The sequence below is a fragment of the Cetorhinus maximus genome, chromosome 7, assembly GCF_964194155.1.
Source record: "Cetorhinus maximus chromosome 7, sCetMax3.hap1.1, whole genome shotgun sequence".
In the NCBI taxonomy this organism is placed as follows: Eukaryota; Metazoa; Chordata; class Chondrichthyes; order Lamniformes; family Cetorhinidae; genus Cetorhinus; species Cetorhinus maximus.
This window is the reverse complement of record NC_135885.1, coordinates 66,671,093-66,692,423: the sequence shown is the minus strand read 5'-3', so window position 1 is coordinate 66,692,423 and position 21,331 is coordinate 66,671,093. Positions and strand designations below refer to the sequence as shown.

The following is a 21,331-nucleotide window of genomic DNA, read 5'->3' as shown; positions in this document are numbered from 1 at the left end:
ACTCTTCTCATAACTCTCAACTCACAATCCCATCACACATCCACAGGGCCCTCACTCACTGCTGCTTCAAGGGACATCATCATTCATTCTCTCACACACACCTTCATTGTCCTCATCCCATCCATGGGAGCACTCACCCCTCACGCATGTCAGGCATTTTTATCATCTGTCCTGGCAGGCGCCCTGCTTACACTCTCTCCATCTCTATTCATGCAGGACAAGCTGGTGCATAACAAGAGGGAGAGGTCGCAGGCCGGTGGAGGAATGCCTGAAATCAAGGTCCTCATGGACTTTGAAAACAGAGCCATCCAGCTGGCCTGCGACACACTGGACCGGTCCTGTGCTGATGGTGAGGTCGGCGCTGCTGCACCAAATAAGGATCCAGCTGTGCAACATCTGTAAGACAACCATGCTGCGAGTGATGTGTCCTGTTTCACAGGCCGCTGCCATACACTAATTATTTCTCCTTGCTTTCGCAGGCACATCTGGGAAACAGCTGATGGAGTCCACAAACCAGGACCTCCAATCATGCCCTGAAGACACTTCGGAAGAGGAATCTGAAGGCACTTTCCCTGAAGAACTGTCACAGCGCTCACCCACACCCTCTACCAGCACAGAGAGACACACCTTGGTGAGGCCTACCTTTAGAATAGCCTTGGGATCACAATCTGATGAGCACATTGTGCTTTCTGATCCACAGCAGGTGGCGGCAGGGACTTCCCAGGTCCCCAGCACTTGGTGGACTGCTGGAGGCCAGAAATTTGCTGAGTCTGAGTCAGATGATGAGCCTCTGGACTTGGTCATAGCTCAGTTGCTGGAGCTGCAAAGGCAAGCTTGGAAACATCAGGAAGGGATGTCCGCTGCACTCTTCAGATTGCAGGCACGATGGAGGAGTCTGTTGGCCTTCAGGCTGAGGTGATAGCATCGGCACTGCAACGCACCGAGGTCAACACTGGTAGGATGGCAGCCGCCATGGAGACCTTTGTCCAGGACATCACTCCTGCACTGCTGCATGGGCTGAATCTATTGCTGACACCATAGTTGGCCTCCAACAGTGTGTAAGCAAGAGGGCAGCTCAGTCTCACTCCTGCTTCCCCTTCTCCTCAAGGAGTCAGCCAGAGACTTTTGGGCGCCCTTAGAGAGGAGGATCAGCAGGTGTACCCGCTGGGTGATCCATCCACTTGACGCTGGGAGTGTCCAGTCCATCTGAATCCTCTCTTCCTGTAACCCCAGCAGCCCCAGGCTGAGGAGGGTGCACCTGCCAGATAGCAGGATTCTGAATGCAGGCTGGGGCCCTCCAGATCTCAGCCCTCCAGACAACGCCCGCCAAGGTAATCACAGACAGTGTGTAGCAGTCAACAGGCTGCCTCCACCTCCACTGTGAATGTCCACAGAACACCAAGACGTAGCGGCAGGGTTAGGAAAGTTAAAAAGAATTAGTTGCACAGCCTGGGCACGGGTGTTAATCACTTGTACACACTGTTCACTATTGTAAATAAACTCCCAAGAGTGTCTTCCTGCCTATGGCTCCTTGTTCTGATGAGCAGTGCTTGTGTCACTCAGATGTGAAACATTTCTGCATAAGTTAAAGGCAGGTGTCTCAGTCCAGGACCTCTTCCCTGTGCTCTGTGCAGCCTTCAGGACAAAGTGATGGTCCGGCCTCACACTCCCTGGACACATCAGTGATGACTGCACCTCGATGTTGCTCGTCATTGCTGCCAGAATGTTGTGGGCAGACATCAGAGAGTTCCATCATTCTCTTGGTTTGCTCTCAGCACCTTTAAGATGGGGCTGGCCCCCATCTCTTCAGCATCTGTGACACTGTGCTGCTGAAGGGCTCAGGTGCTGAAGTCGGAGAAAAGATCAGATGCTTCTAAAGTTTCACGGCAGTGTCTCCGTGATATGACCCTGATCATGGAGCACAAGAGAGCTTCCCTTGGTCAGGCAGGAGCAAGACATTCACAGAGGCTATGTGAAAATCTATGGAACGTCCTCACTGCATTTTGTTATCATCCTCCTGCAATCAAGTGACTATTAGGGCCTATGTTGCATCTCCATGACAGGAGCATTATCACGGAGGGTGTGTGCTCTTCTATAATCCAGGCTGGAGTCAAACGTTCACAGGTGCAATGTGAGGACCTATGGTGTCTCCTCACTGCATGCCGTCATCATTCTCCACGAATCTAGCAGCTATGAGGGCCCTCCGAGCACGCCTGCCTCATCTGACCAGTGCGAGGGCCTCATCCCCATCATTATCACCTTCAAGGATGTCCTCACCCTCATCTCCATAACCGTCCTCCTCATTGGAGGAGACCTCCAGCTCCTCCATCTCCTCCTCACCCAGCTCATCTCCCCATTACAGCGCCAGGTTGTAATAGGCGCAGTAGATGACAATGATGCATGACATCCTCTGTGGACTGTATTGCAGGGCTCCGCCAGACCGGCCCAGGCACCAGAACCTCATTTTCAGCATCCCGATGGTCTGCTCCACCAAGATGCAAGTTGCTGCATGAGCATCGTTATACATTCGCTCTGCTGCAGTCTGAGGCTGCCACACGGGTGTCATCAGCCACGGCCTCTGCGGGTAGCCCTTGTCCCCGAAGAGCCATCCCTGCAGCCTCTGTGGACCCTGGAAGATGCCTGGGATCCGACACCAACTGAGATTGCAGGAGTCATGGACACTCCCTGGAAACCGCGCACAGACCTGCAGGACGTGTTTCTGGTGGTCGCACACCAGCTGCATATTCAGCGAATGGAAGCCCTTGCGGTTGACATAGTTGACCACGTGTTGAGAAGGAGATCTGAGCACCAGGTGAGTGCAGTCGATGGCACCCTGCACCTGTGGGAAACCCGAGATCTGGGTAAATCCAATCACTCTTGCATCCTGGCTTTCCTGGTCTCAGGCGAAATGCACAAAGTTGTGTGTGCTCACGAAATTGGCATCCGTGACCTCATGGATGCATTTGTGGGTTGAGGCTTGTGCTTTCCAACAGAGGTCACCTGTGGAACCCTGAATAGAGCCACTGGTGTAAAGATTGAGTGCCACTGTCACTTTCATGGCCACTGGCAGTGGATGCCCTCCATGTCCACATGATGCCAAATCCTGCAGTAGCTGGCAGATGTAATTGACTAGTTCCCTGGACATGCGCAGTCTTCAGCGACACTGGTTCTTGGTCATCTGCAGGAATGAAAGGCGGTGTTTATAGACCCTGGGCCTAGCAAGGCGCCAACCAGCAACAGCTCGCTGTGGCTCTTTGGCGGCATGTGGGGGAACCCCAGTCGCCCCTTTTTCCTGTGGGTGCCGCTCCTCACTCTGTTCAGCCAGGTGCCTCAGTTGCTCTCTTCTGCACCACCTTCAACCTCTGTATGCCACGAGGCATACAACTAGTTAACCAGGCTCCATGATCCTGAAGTACTCCTCCTGCAGGATGAGAGAGACACGTGGGTTAGCATCGGTGTACTAAGAACCTCTCTTGGTTAAGTTTGAAAGCCCCTTAATGCATTCCAGAGAGTGCTGGCCACCACTTGGATGGCCAGAGTTTAATGCGCTGCATGGAGACCCCAAGACCCCACCCGCCCCACTCCACTCCACCTGACTGATTGGCAGCAGCTTTGCCCATTGGACTGCATGCTATGCTCTTAGCTGAGGCCCAGGCATTCTCCTAACCCAAAACTGCAAGGCTGCACCGTTAGCTTGAACCATGGGGGAGATGATGACATTGCGAGGGGCTGTGAGCACTTCCACCAGTGACTGCTCCATGGCCAGCTTTAGCAAGGAGATTGTACGTTGTACCCAGTTGTCCAACTGTTCTGCAGTCCACTAAAATGCTCAGTAGTTTTCAGTCTATGCTCAAGGGGTGAAAAGCTCTGGAGCACTTGGTGGCACTTTCATGCCTCTGCGTTGCTTAAGCAGATAAGCTAGAGGCCGGACTCTATGCATATCAATGTGGCTGTGCCTGAACTGTCTCAGCTGCAGAGAAATGGTCACTTTATACAAGGTCTCCCTAATGCATGGCTGCTTCCTTCCCCCGATTCCACACGTGCTTGTGCACTACTTCAACTGCAGGGCAGCCCTCCCCGCCCCGCACCCCCCAAATCGCTTCAACCGCAGGGCAGCCCTTACCCCCACCACCCCCCAACACGCCTCAACCTTGAAGTTCAACAGGCGACCTCATGAGCGCTGCGCAACATTACTGTGCACTCACATTCGAGTTCCCCTCAAAGTGCAGCTGCCAAATGCCCATGTTATATATGCTGTTGTGAAACACATTGATGTGCAATCATGCCAACGTGGGTGGACGATCCAGCGGTGGGGGGCAGGGATGATTCCAGTATGCTGGCCTTATAATGGTACACACATGTATTACAATGAGGTTCCCGATGTCCGACAGCAGGAAACGTGGCTCGCCATCGACGGGCTTAGTGCACGATTGCAAATTGATTTTTGGCCTTCTCGCTAAATTGTCCGCTCATGCTGCTGAGCATACCCGATGCCAACAGGCACGGAAAATTCCACCCTTGGTCTTCCTAATGTCCATGTGGAGGAAATGTTGGCTTTTCCGAGACTTAATACAGGCAGCCATTCCAACAGTATGGATGTCTAATGCAAATCTACCTAAGCTCCCATTGTCTCACTTGACTTTGGCTCTCTGCCCTCTTCTCGTCTCCATTGTCACAATTGTCCCTTGTCCATCTGTCCCCTCCCTTTAATCCTGCTTGTCCTGAAGAGTATACTTAGCTTGACTGTATCTATGCAACACCATTGGAAACGGACTTGTAATATAAATAGAAACTTGAGCCAACCACTCTTAAAGCATAATGCTTAAGTCAAAAATGTTTGTCCACAACCTAAAGATGAATGCATAGTGCCATGCCAATGGGAGGAACATTTAAATGAAAAGGCTACAAATTGTCTGCCACCCTTGTACTGGATACAAGATACAGGAAGATTTGTTGTTAATGACTCAGTGCTCTGATGATGATCTAGGTGGCCAATAGTTCTCATTTCAATAGTTTCAGATGAATTTTCTTTCCAAATTATTGAAGAGCCAAACACATTCTAACAATATTGCAATACCTACTACTGAATCTCCAAACTTAGTGATAATGGCTCGGATCTTCTGAAGAGTGGCAATCATTGCCAGATTGCCGCTCCGATCAAACATCCTGCCCCTTTGAAGCTGCTCCGCACTTCTTGCTGGGTCTTCTGAGCCCAGCTTTACCAGAAATGTGGAGTGCAGCGTTCCTCTGAGAGCCCTGTTTCAGTGCTGTAGAGTGTGGGGGGGGAAAGACAGGACACGACCCCTTTTTATGGCACTAGCTGCCATAACGCAAGTCCAGTGTGATGTCGGTGAATGGCACCGATGGTCAAACCAAACTTTTTACAGCCATGGGACTATCTTTCCTTTTGCCACGAAAGAAGTTCCTCAGTGTGGAATGCTAGTATGGCATCACTGGCATAGAGCAACTCTCTGATGAGGACTGGGCACACTTTTGTCTTGGATCTCAGGTGGGCAAGTCTGAACAGTTTTTCGCCAGTATGTATGTAGACACCTCTGTAGATGAACTGGAGGCCTTTAGTTTTGAAGTGTAGTCACTGATATAATGTAGGAAATGTGGCAACCAATTTGCACATAGCAAGTTCTTCATTTCTAAAATTGAGACTTCTGCCTCCTCCATTTCCTTCCTCCTGTCCTAAACTTTAACCAATCTCCTACCTACTCTAACCCTGAGCACTTGCCATGTTGCAGTTTCACCCCATCTCTCACCCTACTCTTTTGAAAGTAATTTCTTCTGTGAGATCCAATTCCTGCTTCCATGATCCCCTCCCAACATAATCTCTGACCATTGAACTTTCCTCCCGGTCTGCATGCTAACCAATAGTGTTAATGGTTTATTTTACTTAACATTCATCTTTTTCCCATTCAAAACTGCGATTATTACGCCTCCTCTGAAAATCCTTTACCTGTCCTTCCTCTCTAACTATTGTTCCAGCTCAAACCTACATTTCCTTTCTAAGGTCTTTGAATATGTTCCTGTCTATTAGCTTATCTTTTCTGAAACTCTCTATTTGAATCCCTGTAGTCTGGTTTCCACCATTTTCATATTTCTAAGATGGATCTAGCTCAAAAGATTAACATCCTCTATGACGTGACGGTAGTACGTTATCATTTCTTTTCCTACTTGGCCTGCTTGCACAGATGACCATTGCCTGACCTTTCTTTTGGCCAGCTACATGTATGGATCCATGCCTAAATATCTGAACGCAGTCAGTGCATTTCTATCAAAGCTTTTTCTTCCATCTATACACTTGTGAAGTCATAGGAACATAGCCACACACCTTGTCTCCTCCTCTTACTCAACATGTGTTGCTCTTTGGAGACATCATCTGCAAGCATGAAGTCAGCTTCCATGTTAATGCTGATGACACCCATCTCCTACTCTCCGATTCTCTCAACCCCACAACCATGCTCTGCTGTCAGATTGCTTCTCCAATATCAAGTTATGAATAAATCATTAATTTCTCCAACTGAGCATAAGGAAGAGTGAAGCCATTGGTGACAAGAAAATTGGCTGTTTTGTCTTGTTTTAATTTTGTTTTGCTTCCTTTAAAATTACTCAGCAGTCAGAAGTAGTTTTAACAAAAAAGCTAACTACTTTAAGAAATTTATTCCAAGATTAACTAACGGTACACATTTTGCAAGTTTCATCAGTTATCTGCAAAACTTAAGGGTAGACCATTTGCAGAAACAGAGTGATCTATTCAGCTATACACAACAGTGAGCTATTTTCAAAGGTGCCCAACAGTTATTTAAATTCAGAAAGTCTGATAACTGCTTCAAGATATTTAAGAAGTCACAACCCTTCAAATCTAAGGCCCCTATATTTACGAGGAGGGAGTGGGGTATACTGCAGTGACATGAGGGTGGGGGGGATCCCATAAATCCTGGGAACACCTAGGTCCTAGTGAATCAAACAAAATGACCTTATTAGCACTTTCTATTCCTCTTCCCAGCGACCGGCCACCCAGGTTGACAGGAACAGTTAATTGGGAGTGAAGGGAGAGAAGGAGTGAGACAAAGATTCGTGTGTGGTGGTGGGCTGGGGGTAGAATCTGGCTGAGCGAGACAGTGTGGAGAGGCTGCGATGGGCAGAGGAGACGTGGAGAGTACTGCAGCTCCTCCTGGTTCACATGCAGTGTTATAAACTATACTCCTTGCTTGATTCAGCTGCTCCATTCTTCATTTAGTTGCCGGGTTTCCCGAGCCCTGGGAAAGTTGGTCAGAGTTATATTTAAATCAGGCCTCTAACTGCATAGTGGGAACCGAGCCTGGCTTAAATATTATAATGAAGCACCTTGCCTCTCAAGGGCAGGACAGAAACATGGTAACTGCCATGTAAAAATGTGTTTGACATGTACACTGTGGAGTGGGGTCACGTTTCAGGGTGTTTAATTCTTAACCACAGCTCCCAATCCTCTCCTACACATTTTGGAGGGTTAGTATTGACCCACAAGATTTAAACTTCCAAAAGATACACTTCAGACAAAGATAGGTGCCTCAGTGGTTAAAAAATGCAAGAAGGAAGGAAACACTGTTTATTTAGGAGTTATTTATAAAAGAGTACCTAGCATTTAAATTGTTGTTTTCACTTGGGACTAAAAATTGGTCTGCACCCATTGATGGGCGTAGAGTTGCAATTCACACCAACTGCACCCATTCCCGTTGAGGCAGGCAGCAGGTATACTTTGTGCTGTCTCCTCAGTTTCATGATGAGATTGATGACAGCCTGATGTGGTCTCCTTGTAAGTGCTAGATCATAGACAACTTGGCAGTTAATGTCATCAAGAAGTTGACTGAATGCCCTAAAGTGGCCGCACAATCTGAAAAGCATGAAAGCACTGAATGTTCCAACCAAAAATCCCTTCCAGTACAAATCAACCAAGATAATCAGTCCAACATTTCACAATTATCAATGCAATGTTGAGGATCTGTCTACAGCGAAGTATGAGATCTTTTTAAGGCAAATTAGAACATGAATGATCGATGTTCTGGCCCTCCAGGAACACATCTACCTGAACCCAACTGATAAAGGAAGCAGATCCATGGGTTCCACATCATAGAATGCTGATACCATGTCCAATATGGTACTGCCACATATGTCCAGACTGAACTGATTACCAAAGTCTCTCTCCAGCAGACAGCTTACTGTTCTCCATTACAATCAGACTGGAGAAGCTGACCATCATGAATGTTTACAACTTGCTGACTGTAACATGGCCAACTATTGCCCAACCAATCGTCAATCACCCAGGCTTCTGCATCGGCAATTTCAACAACACACTTCTCATGGGGCTACCAAAATATAAACTGAGAAAGTTAACACCTAGAAGACTAGGCATTAGTCTCTGATATCCATTTTGTCTATGATATCAAACAGCCAGGCACCTTTTCCTGTGCTCGGCAGTAGAAGGAATATTCACCAGTATCCGTTTCACAACCAATGACAGCAAAGGACAGCAACTCACGTTGGGGTGGAAGATCCTGAAGAACTATCTCCACACACAGCATCCACCCAGCATAGCACATGTAGGGATTCAGCTGTCAATAATTGCCAAGGTCCCGAAACAAGGATGGAACTTTCATTAGGCTTCCTGGCCTTCATGAAGACTATCAAGAACATAATCCAGAGAATGGCGCCATCTTCAAACAACTACAACTGTTTTGTTCGATTGCTGAAAGTAGGAGCTGCCAGAATTATCCCGTGTGGCTACAGGAAACAAAACATGCCAAGTTGATCTACCAGGAGATTGAGAGATTTTTGGCAGAGCTTAATGTAACTTAAAACCCAGATACATTAACAGCACTCCTAGATTCCCTAAATGAAGGCAGATTAGCACAATGGTGAGAAACAACTCAAAATCTGGATTTCTCATGTTTCAGCAGGAAACCCTGGAACTTGCTTCACTACTTGGAGCTGCCTCACTGCCCTGACATGAGGCACCAAAGGTCAGTGCAGATGTCAGCAGAGCCCACCTCCTAACCAACAAAGAAAAAAAACTGGAAAAGCTGCTTAAGCTCACTCTGTAAAATGCTTCTCCACACATCAATTTTCCAGCTGCTTTCACCTGTGAAGTGGTGGTCACAGTGCTGACAGCTGCCAAGTCTGGGCAGGTTACTGGGATTGGTGGCATCTACCCAGATGCCTCAAGAACCAAGGCCCAAACGGTTAAACGTAGCTGACCAACTTGTCTTCAACATCCTTGACGGGATAATCCCAGAAGTGTGGTGCCATTCTAAAGTTATTGCCATCCTAGAGCCAGGAAAAGAATTCATGATCCCAAAAGCTACTGTCCAATTGCCTTCCTGCCTGCACCCTACAAGGTGGTTGAACAGCCTGTCATTAACCGGGTAAAGCCTATTTTACAGAGAAGGAAGATGCTGCTCTGATCAGGTCCTTGCACTCACTATCTACATTGAGGCAGAGTTCCAGAAACAGGTGAAGACTGGAGTTGCCTTCAATAGACTTGTTACCAGTATACAACACTACCTGTTGCGAAGGCCGATGACTGAAAATTTTGACAATCACTCAATGCTGTTAAACATGTACTATGTTGTAAAAATGATATTAGTAAAAATGACCATGATATTGTCAAATTGTCATTAAAAAACCAACTAGTTCACTGATGTCTTTTAGCCAAGTAACCTTGCTGTCCTTACCTGCTGCGCCCTCAATGTGACTCCATTCTCACGACAAAGTGGTTCAATCTTAACTGTCCTCTGAAGTGGCCTAGCAAGCTACACAAAGAAAACTAGGTTTGGGGAATAAACGCCAGCCTTGCCATCAATATCCGAGAATAATTCTTTTAAAAGGCTACATTGTATTATCACTTGTTTTGGAATAGGCAAATGGTCTATTGTACTACCCGCTGTCCTGTCTAAATAACCTAATTTTATTTTATTCAGGTGCATCCAGTGTTCCACCTGAATTAGGCAGATTTAGTGGAAGTCAGAGCACATCCAAAAGACCATACTGATAGGAAGAAATAAGGAAAAAAAAACATTTGATTGTTTGCATTAATTAAGAAGCAAACTGAATATATTATGTATGTAAAATAAACATGCTCTGAAAGCTTGTAGGCTTTCAGGTACGCTCCCATTCCAGATTATGGTCCCATGCATCAGGGGTGACTGGCTCGGGGAAGAAGCCTTCTAGGCTAGCCTAGGATCTTCTGGACAGCCGGGACATTGTGTGAAATGAGTCTCCTGCTCAGTGGAATTAGACTCCACTTGGTGGGCTCCAAGCTTGGATCTTAGCCTAGAACCCTGAAAAACTGTTGACAGGCATCCATCCTGATTGGCCCACTTTGAAAGGGCATTTCTGAGATTTTCCATTTTGACTGTATTGCATTGAGGTGAAAGGACTTCACACCATCTCTTGCCTCCCACTTCCACTGGCAGATCACAAGCTACACATTAAATAATCACAGAATCACAGTGCAGAAGAGGCCCTTCGGCCCATCAAGTCTGCACCGACACGTGAGAAACACCTGACCTACCTACCTAATCCCATTTACCAGCACTTGGCTCATAGCCTTGAATATTATGACGTGCCAAGTGCTCATCCAGGTACTTTTAAAGGATGTGAGGCAACCCGCCTCCACCACCCTCCCAAGCAGTGCATTCCAGACTGTCACCACCCTCTGGGTAAAAAAGTTTTTCCTCACATCCCCCCTAAACCTCCTGCCCCTCACCTTCAACTTATGTCCCCTTGTGACAGACCCTTCAACTAAGGGAAACAGCTGCTCCCTATCCACCCTGTCCATGCCCCTCATAATCTTGTACACCTCAATCAGGTCACCCTTCAGTCTTCTCTGCTCCAACGAAAACAACCCAAGTCTATCCAACCTCTCTTCATAACTTAAATGTTTCATCCCAGGCAACATCCTGGTGAATCTCCTCTGCACCTCCTCCAGTGCAATCACATCCTTCCTATAGTGTGGTGACCAGAACTGCACACAGTACTCTAACTGTGGCCTCACCAAGGTTCTATACAACTCCAACATGACCTCCCTACTTTTGTAGTCTATGCTTCAATTGATAAAGGCAAGTGTCCCATATGCCTTTTTCACCACCCCACTAACATGCCCCTCCGCCTTCAGAGATCTATGGATACACATGCCAAGGTACCTTTGTTCCTCAGAACTTCCTAGTGTCATGCCGTTCATTGAATACTTCCTTGTCAGATTACTCCTTCCAAAGTGTATCACCTCACACTTTTCAGGGTTAAATTGCATCTGCCACTTATCTGCCCATTTGACCATCGCGTCTATATCTTCCTGTAGCCCAAGACACTCAACCTCACTGTTAACCACCTAGCCAATCTTTGTGTCATCCGCAAACTTACTAATCCTACCCCCACATGGTCATCTATGTCGTTTATATAAATGATGAATAATAGGGGACCCAGCACAGATCCCTGTGGTATGCCACTGGACACTGGCTTCCAGTCACTAAAGCATCCTTCTGTCATCACCCTCTGTCTCCTACAACTAAGCCAATTTTGAATCCACCTTATCAAATTACCCTGTATCCCATGTGCATTTGCCTTCTTTATAAGTCTCCCATGTGAGATCTTGTGAAAGGCTTTGCTGAAATCCATATAAACTACATCAACTGCAGTACCCTCATCTACACACCTGGTCACCTCCTCAAAAAATTCAGTCAAATTTGTTAGGCATGACCTCCCTCTGACAAAGCCATGCTGACTATCCCTGTTCAAACCTTGCCTCGCCAAGTGGGGATAGATTCTCTCCTTCAGAATTTTCTCCAATAGTTTCCCTACCACTGACGTGAGACTCACTGGTCTGTAGTTCCCTGGCTTATCTCTACAACCCTTCTTAAATAGCGGAACCACATTAGCTGTTCTCCAGTCCTCTGGCACTTCCCCCGTGGCCAGGGAAGAATTAAAAATTTGGGTCAGAGCCCCCGCGATCTCCTCCCTTGCCTCCTTCAGCAGTCTGCGACACAATGATAATGATAATGTTTATCATTTAAAAATAATTAGACATTGACATACCTTGCGTTTTCTTATTGGTTTTGTTAATGGTTTCTCTCTTGAGGAACTGTAACCTTTATTAACATTGCTATTGCAAATCCCCTCAGCAACATTTTTTTGGGTTAGAGACTCTTTGGGGAACTGTCCAGGAATTCTGGATAAAAGTGTCAAGTCTATTTTTACCCAGAGAGACTTGAGTTCCTCATTGTCTTTTAAAGGTGAAAGAAGTTCATTTCGACCAAAAGGAACCAAAGCAAACAGCTGTGCTTCTGAGTCATTCGTTGATTCATTAATAGTCCTATTGACAGAGTTGACTGCGTTGCAGCTCCTGACTCTGCTGAGACTGTTGCTACAGTCATTTAATTTGTGGTTGTCTGGCGAAGCAGATGGTGGTGGAAATTTGGCTGGAAGAAAATCTTCATTCTCTGAGTCTAGTCTTGAACCTGATGAAGTTGAAGATGCTAAATATTCAGTGCCAACAAATTCTCTGGATTTAGGTACATTTTTGCTAGTTTTCCTGTGCTTCCTTTTTTCGCAAAGAGTACCCATCTGCAGTTCTCTTTTAGACCCTGTTTTGATGTCATTAGGTTTGGTTTTGTGCTGTTCTGATGTACTGGAGTTCTGGCTTCCTCTTCCCTTAGAAATTATGCTTTGATTCTCTGAGTTCAACAAGTTGAGATCACCTTTAACAGACATTTTTACTGTCCTTCTGGATTGTTCTTTGCTCAATGTCCTTCTATGGGAGGCAGATTCATCATGAGTAGGTAACTTTTGTTTACAACATTTAGTTTTGTGAGCAGTTTTGGCCCTTTGCTTTTCTCCATTAGAAGTTTGATTTTCTTGGTCTTTGAAGTCTGTTTGACTGAATAGAAGAGCTTTAGCCTTTTCTGGGCTCTCTTTCTGTTGCAGACTATGAAATTGATAGTTGCTGAGTCCATAATTACCATTTTGGCTCACAGTGATGCTGTTATTGTTTCGTGAGTTTACTTTGTTTAACCATTTGTCAAGTTGCCACTTGCTAGTTGAGGTCTGCTCTGACTGGAAACAAATGCAAATTTAATACAATATTTCAAAACAATAAACTATATATATAAAACAAGACTCTATTAAATCAATTATGATTGCAGAACTGAGGTCTAATTAACTGATAGTGATTACTTTAAAGTATTTGTTAGGGAAACTTGTATTTATGAGTGCTTTTGGTCTTAACAGGGTTATAGAATACAGCCCACCACTATAATAATCTGCATGGTTAAATTTCTAGGGTGGAACAGAAAAATCTAAAACTAGCTCGGAACAGTTCCTTGCTAATAATATCTTCTTTTCAACTATATTACAACAGTATTAATTAAGGGTAATAAAACAAATTATGTAATGCACTTCAGGCATTCAATAAGATTAAATCAACTGTCTGATTTTATACACAATTGCTCAATGTAATTTTGCAGATAAATATATTGGAAATTTATTGTAGTAGTTAAGTGGATTTTAAAAATATTATTGCACTGATAGTAACAATGAGATATCTTTGCTTTACAGAAAACAATGCTATAGTATGTAATAATGTTCACTTCTTGACACTTGCCACTTTTTGATCCAATGGTATTATACTTTTGCTTACCTTTAATACCAATTGGTATTTAGAAATGTGTTCCTACCTCAGGAGCAGTGATGTGTGAAGGTTTACTGCTATTGGTGTCACTTGAGCAAATTTCAGCCTCAGAGTCAGACTCTGAACTACTTTCTGATTCACTGGAACTGCTTGGCTCATCACTGCAATGAACTGCTGTTCCTTGAGACTGTTGCATTGGACTACTGTAAGAAGGTATAATAAAGGTTACAAATTAAACAGGTATCTGTTTCCAACCCTTGGTAATAATATCCACCCAGGGTGTTTATAACTTCTGCACTGCTGATAAGTGGTTTCTGCTTCATAGGAATACAAAATTAACCAGGTCAAAGCCCTGATTCTAGATCTTCTGGAGGAAACCATCTATTTTGATTTGACACTCAGTCCAAGTCTAGTTTAAAAGATGCTTAGAAGGTCATTGCACTGGGAAGAGATGTTGATTAAATGCTTGAGAGTAAGAGCACTCTCATCAAAAGATTACAGGCTGGGAACGGAGTTCTACTCATAGGTCTAAAGACACATGTGCCCAGCTGTTGGCTAAACCCCAGAATCAACTTCACAGCTAGACACTATAAATGTTTGCTGCCATCTGTAAGTTAATACCTTAACTGAAATTGGTAGCTGTCACTGCAACCGCAGTTAACTTGCATATCTTTTACAACTTAATTTTCAAGTCAACAAAATGGGCAGTGAATTGGCCATCCATTCCATACCTTGCTTGATTTTCCTTTCCTTAGATAGGCCATATTATGACAGGTGGTCAATCTGCTTCACCAATTTATGCCTTCCAATTCAAAGCCTGTCCACATGCCTGTTTCTGTTTTGCTGTATTATAATTTCACTTGTTAATTTGTTCTCAGAGCCCATGAACTATGAACAGAAACCATTTTTGTTATTCTGCCCACTATGCCTTCCAATGAATCAAAGGCCAGGATTTTCTATGTCTGCCGGCATCGGGTGTGTTCTGTGGCACGAGTGGACAATGGGGTGTGATCGGTTTCACGACGACGGGAAACCAGTTCGCGATCATCTGCTCAGCCTGCCGACAACGGGCCGTGTTTCCTGCCATCGGACGTCGGGAACCTCACTGTAATATATCAACATATCATTAAGGCCAGCCTGCCGGAATTGTCCCCCCCCCTCACTGGATCGTCCATCCAGGTTGGCGGGAAAGCATGATGACGTGTTTCACAACAGCACATAAAGGTTGTGCACTTGGTGGGCTGCACTTTAGGGAAACTCGGAGGTAAGTACACAGCAACAATGTGCAGCGCTTGCCAGGGTTGCCTGTTGGACTTCACGCTTGAACAGTGTTGTGGTGGGGGGGGTGCGCGGTGGTGTCAAGGTGTCAAGGGCAGCCCTGCCATTGAGGCGGCTTGTTGGGGGAGGGCAAGGGCAGCCCCGCCGTTGAATATAGCACACAAGCATTCGAGGTGGGGGAGATTGGGTGGGCAAGAGAAGCGGCCACGCATCAGGGAAACCTTGTATAAAGTGGCCATTCTTCTGCAGCTGAGACAGTTCAGGTGCCGTCACATTGATATGATTGGAGTAGGGCCTCTGGCTTATCTGTCCACCAAAGCAATACAGAGGCACCAAAGTGCCACCAAGTGCTCCAGAGCTTTTCAGCACCACCACCAGCACAGACTGTAAAGTCATGAGGGTTTCAGTGGACTGCAGAACATTTGGATGGCTGCACACATTGTACAATCTCCTTGTTAAAGCTGGCCATGTAGCAGTCACTGCTGGAGGCACTCAAAGCCCCTTGCAATGTCAACATCCTGTTTGGACCAGTCTCCCCAATGGTTCAAGCTAACAGAGCAGCCTTGCAGCGCGTGTTAAGAGAATGCCTGCGCCTGAGCTGAGAGCACAGCATGCAGTCCAGTGGGCAAAGCTGCCGCCAATCGGTCAGGTGGAGGTGGGTGGGGTTTCGGGCAGCCATGCAGCGCACTAATTTCTGGCCATCCAAGTGGTGGCCAGCACTCTCCAGGAAGTGTTAAGGGGCCTTCACACTTAACCAGGACGGGATCTTAGTACACCCATGCTAACCCACACATCCCTCTCTTTCATCCTGTAGGAGTACAACATCAGGATCATGAACCTGGTGAACTAGCTGTATGCCTCATGGCTTACATAGAGTGAAGATGACGGAGGAGAGAGCGACTGAGGTACCTGGCTGTGCAGAGGCAGGAGCAACAACCTTAGTAAGAAGGGGCGGCTGGGGCTCCCACACACGCAGCTGAAGAGCCACAGTGAGCTGTGGCTGGTCAGTACCTAGCGACACCCAGGGTCTATAGACACCACCTGTCATTCCTGCAGATGACTTTGAGAACCAGTATTGCTGAAAACTGCGCATGTCTAGGGAACTGGTCGGTCACATCTGCCACCTACTACAAGATTTGGTGCCACGAGGGCATGGAGGGCACCCACTGCCAATGTCCGTGAAAGTGACCATGGTGCTCAATTTCTATGCCTGTAGCTCCTTTCAGGGCTCCACAGGTGACCCCTGAGGGATTTCACAAGCCTCCACCCACAGGTGCATTCATGAGGTCACGGATGCCATCTTCGCGAGGGCACACAACTTTGTGCATTTTGCCTGAGACCAGGAAAGCCAGGATGCAAGAGCGATTGGATTCGCCTAGATCTCGGGTTTCTCACAGGTGCAGGTTGCGATTGGCTGCACTCACATGGCGCTCAGATCTCCATCACAACACACGGTCAACTATATCAACCGAAAGGGATTCCATTCACTGAATGTGCAGCTGGTGTGTGACCACCAGAAACACATCCTGCAGGCCTGCGCAAGGTTTCCAGAGAGTGTGCATGACGCCTACATCCTCAGTCAGTCACAGATCCCTGGAGTCTTCGAGGGTCCACAGAAGTTGCAGAATTGACTCCTTAGAGATAAGAGCTACTCACAGAGGCTGTGGCTGATGACACCCATGTGGGCGGCCTCAGACTGCAGCAGAGCGACACTATAATGAGGCTCATGCTGCAACTTGTAACTTGGTGGAGCAGACCATCGGTATGCTGAAAATGAGGTTCCAGTGCCTGGACCGGTCTGGTGGAGCTCTGCAACACAGTCCGCAGAGGGTGTCGTGCATCGTCATCATCGTCTTCTGCGCCCTTTATAACCTGGTGCTACAACGGAGAGATGAGCTGACTGAGGAGGAGATGGGGGAGCTGGACATCTCTTTCGATGAGGAGGACGCTGATGGGGATTAAGGTGAGGAGGTCCTCGAAGGAGATGATGACGGGGATGAGGCTCTCGCACTGGCTGGACGAGGCAGACGTGCTCAGGAGGCTCTCATAGCTGCTAGATTTGTGGAGGATGATGTCGATATTCAGTGAGGTGACCCCATGGATCTTCACATTTCATCTGTGAATGTTTGACTCCAGTCTGGCTTATGACAGCGCGAATACCCTCTGTGAGAGTGCTCCTGTCATGGAGACACAGTGGAGGCCCTAATAGTTGCTCCATTGCAGGAGGATGATGATGACATGCAGTGAGGACACTCCATAGATCTTCACACAGCCTCTGAAAATGTCTGACTCCTGTCTGGCTGAAGGTAGCTCGCTTGCGCTCTTTGATCAGGGTCATATCATAGAGATGCAGCCATGAAACATTAGAAGCATCTGATCCTTTGTCCACCTTCAGCACCTGAGCCCTTCAGGAGCACAGAGTCACTGGTCACAGATGCTAAAGAAATAGGGGCCAGCCCCTCCTTAAAGGTGCTGAGAGCACACAGAGAGAATGATGGAACCCTGTGGCACCTGCCCACGACATTCTGGCAGCAATGACAAGCACCGTCGAGGTGCAGGCATCAGTAATGTTTCCAGTGAGTGTGAGGCTGGACCATCACTTTGGTCTGAAGGCTGCACAGAGCCCAAGGAAGAGGCCCTGGACTGAAACACCTGCCTTTATCTTTTTCAGAAAGGTTTCACATCTGAGTGAGAAGAACACTGCTCATCAGAACATGGAGCCATAGGCAGGGAGACATCCTTGGGAGTTTACTGATAATAGTGAATAGTATATACAAGTGATTAACATCCATGCCCAGGCTGTACAACTAATTCTTCTTAACTTTCCTAACCCTGCCGCTACGTTTTGCTACTCCCCGGACATCCACAGTGGAGGTGGAGGCAGCCTGCTGACTGTGACACCCTGTCTGTGATGACCTTGACGGGCGTCCTCTGGGGAGCTGAGACTTGGAGGGCCCTGGCCTGCTTTCAGGGTCCTGCTGTGTGGCAGTGGCACCAACCTTGGCCTGTGGAGCTGAAGCTGCTGAGATCACATAATAGAGGATTCGGATGGGCCGGACACTCCCAGAGTCATCTGGATGGATGGCCCCGTGGTGTGAACCTGCTGATCCTCCTCCCTATGAGTGCCCGAGTGCTTATGGCTGATTCCTTGAGGAGAATGGGTAGCTGGAGTGAGATCGAGCTGCCCGCACCCCTCGCACATATGCACTATGAGAGGCCAACTATGGTGTCAGCGATGGAGCTGAGCCCAAGCAGCAATGCAGGAGGGCCATCCTGGATCAAAGTCTCCATGGTGGCCGCCATCCTGCCAATGTTGACCTTGGTGCATTGGCATGTCGGCGCTATCACCTCTGCCTGAAGACGGATGGACTCCTCCATCGTGCCTTGCAATCCGAGGAGTGCAGCAGACATCCCTTCCTCATGCAAGCCGAGTTTGCCTTTGAACTCCAGCAACTGTGACATGACCGAGGCCAGAGGCTCATCATCTGACTCAGACTCAGCAAATTTCTGACCTCCAGCAGCCCTCCGAGTGCCGGACACCTGGGAAGTCCCTACTGCTGCCTGCTGTGGATCAGACTGTGCGATGTGATCCTGAGGCTATTCTAAAGCTAGGTCCCACCGAGGTGTGTGTCTCTGCGCTGGTGGAGGGTGTGGGTAAGCGCTGTGATGGGACTTCAAGGAGGGTGCCATCAAATTCTTCTTTGGAGATCCTTCAGAGCTTACTTGGAGGTCCTGGGTCATGGACTCTCTTGGCTGTTTCCCAGATGTGCCTGCGAAAGCAAGGAGAGATAATTAGTTTATGGCAGTGGCCTGTGAAACAGGACACATCACTCACGGCATGGTTGTCTGATGGATGTTGCACTGCTGGACCCTCACTTGGCAGATCACCAGCGACCTCACTGTCAGCACAGGAACGGTCCAGATCGTCGCCGGCCAGCTGGATGGCTCTGTTTTCAAAGTCTGTGGGGACTTGAATTTCAGACATTTCTCCACCAGTCGGCAACCTCTCCCTCTTGTTGTGTGCCAGCTTGTCCTGCATGAATAGAGATGGAGAGAGTGTAAGCAGGATGCCTGCCAGACCAGATGATAAGTATGCCTGGCATGTGTGGGTGCTGAGTGCTCCCATGGATGGGATTAGGACAATGAAGGTATGTGTGAGAGAGTGAATGGTGAAGTCCCTTGAACTAGCACTGAATGAGGGCCTTGTGGTTGTGTGATGGGTTTGTGAGTATGTGACTTGAGAGTGATGAAAAGAGTGACTTACCCTGGTGGAATGAAGGAGATTATTCATCCTCATGCGCCACTGGGTGGCTGTCCTCTTTTGCAGGGCTTTGATGCTGACCATCACTGCCACCGTCTCCCAAGCCTGGTTGGTCATGCTACTGCCCATCCTGCAGCCAGAGCAGGGGTAGAGGATATTGCAGTAGGCCTCCATAGCGTCCAAAAGGTGTTCCAGTGATGCGTTGCTAAACTGGGGGCTGCAGTCTTCTTGCCTTTTGTAGGCACCTTCCCTGCAGCCATCATGAGCTGGAATCACTGAGATGTTGCTGGACTTTAACTATGGCACCAGGTGAGGTGATGGCGGGTGGATGAGTGGGAGCTCGCCTGTCATGGAAATGGCGTGTTTCCCGAGAATGCATAATGTGGTGGATTAGGGATGATACGGCGTGAAAACCCACCCATTTTACCTGCCCGCTACCGCACTTAGTGCAAATCTTGGACGATTCCGCCCAATGTCTCTTTGAAAGTATTATGATCAAAACTTTTTTCTTACAAAATTATAGGGCCAATTTGAATACCCTATCCCCTAAAGTCAATGAGAATGGGGCATGTGTGGTTGTTAAAATAGAACCTGCACCCTGTCCTCAGACTTAGTGCTACACTCACACCAGTCCCTTTGTCAACTCCTGGAAGATGTTTGAGGCCATTGCTGGGAACACCGCATGTCAAAAAGCAGCAGGCCCAGAAAGGGCCGAGGAGCTTTGTGAATTTAATTTTGTAAAGGTTTTCTTGTGTGCTCATGTTAAGCTTCTGCTATCTTTACCCCCAGCAAGATAAATTTATTCAGTCAAGTTTATTGTCAGTTAAATTCTCAACTAGAAGAGATTTTAAGTCATCATAAGAGCTTATGTCAGTGATGCTCACTATTGATCTTAAGATAAAATATCCTCTCCCCCAGGAGTATTTAGACGAAACAAAAATATCTCAGAATAAAATATATTTTACAGGCATATTATAGCAGAAGTTAGCTTACTGAAGAGCCTAACTCTCGCAGAACTTAGAATTCACCATTAGAGAATCCTAGAAGAGTTATGGTCCTTGAGGTTTACAGAGTAAGAGTACAACCTTTTATAATAGTTATAATACTATACTATAATACTATATTATAAGCTTAAATCTTGGATTATATTATAGTAATGTTTTGAATATTAGAGTATAAGTGCAAGACAAACTAATTCATCTAGATATAAATGCTAAGTACAAATTAATTCGCCTAGAAGTAAATCCACTTAGAAAATAAAAGTAGGATATTCAAACAAATAACAAACTAGTTTATACTTACAATTAAAAATACAAAGTGTCGTTTCTGCCTTTTCTCCGTTATGAGGAATCCTATCTAAGGTCTCGACTCATTGATGGTCATGCAAAACTGGCTGACTTGTTTATCTACGTCTCTAATTTAAAGAAAATCTGTTGCCTTTAGACTAACCTAACCATTGTCTGTCTTACTGTTAGGCTCCTTTGTTTGAGTGTTTCTTGAGGATCAAAACATGTTTTTCTGAAATGCAGCTGCAGCATTATTATCCGTTTCCCTGTCTGGAAAAGCCTCTTCTCAAGGCCTTTGCATCTGCATGTGTGTGTGAAATTAATGTGTGTGATTTTCTCAAAAGAATCTTTAGCTGTGTTTTAACTGAGTTAAATTTTTAACCCTTCATTGACTGAGTCAAATGGGTTAAATCCTTAACAGTCAGAGTTCTCCTGTTTCCCGTGGCCCCAGTGTTCCCCTGGTCTGAGGGGTGGTCAAATACAGAGACTAATTTCATTTTCTTTTGATGACAGGGTTGTGGGAGGTCATAGTGGGGGGATGCTAGGGAGGTGGACTCCTGTATCTTGGTGGCATCTGCTATTCTTGGACGTAAAAGGGGTGGAAGGCTTCTTTTCCAGACCTCCCAATTAGACTGCTCTACGTGCAGGACTGCTCGCCAGAGCACAGACCACTCGAAATGTGGGCTCTGCCCAGTGAAACTTAAAAATTGATTTAGAGTCCTTTTGACATCATCGTGTCCTGAGCTGCATTTAATAATGAGGCTTCCACCCAGTTTGGCCACCTATCTGATGGACCCAATCAAGATGGCAATAGAAGCAACAACAGTGAAAGTAAAC

The 21,331-nt window shown here is 46.7% G+C and overlaps 1 protein-coding gene across 1 annotated transcript in view; it reads right to left on the bottom strand.

Moving 5' to 3' along the window:
- aff3 (AF4/FMR2 family, member 3) overlaps window positions 1–13,866 on the bottom strand; it is a 95,795-nt gene extending 81,929 nt beyond the window's left edge. The window contains exons 1-2 of the mRNA XM_078545644.1: window positions 13,716–13,866; window positions 12,079–13,095 (exon numbers count right to left, since the gene is read on the bottom strand). Coding sequence (XP_078401770.1) covers window positions 12,079–13,095; window positions 13,716–13,865 — 1,167 coding nt within the window. The 5' untranslated portion in view covers window position 13,866. The remainder of the gene's footprint in view (window positions 1–12,078; window positions 13,096–13,715) is intronic.
- Between the last annotated feature and the right edge of the window lie 7,465 nt (window positions 13,867–21,331).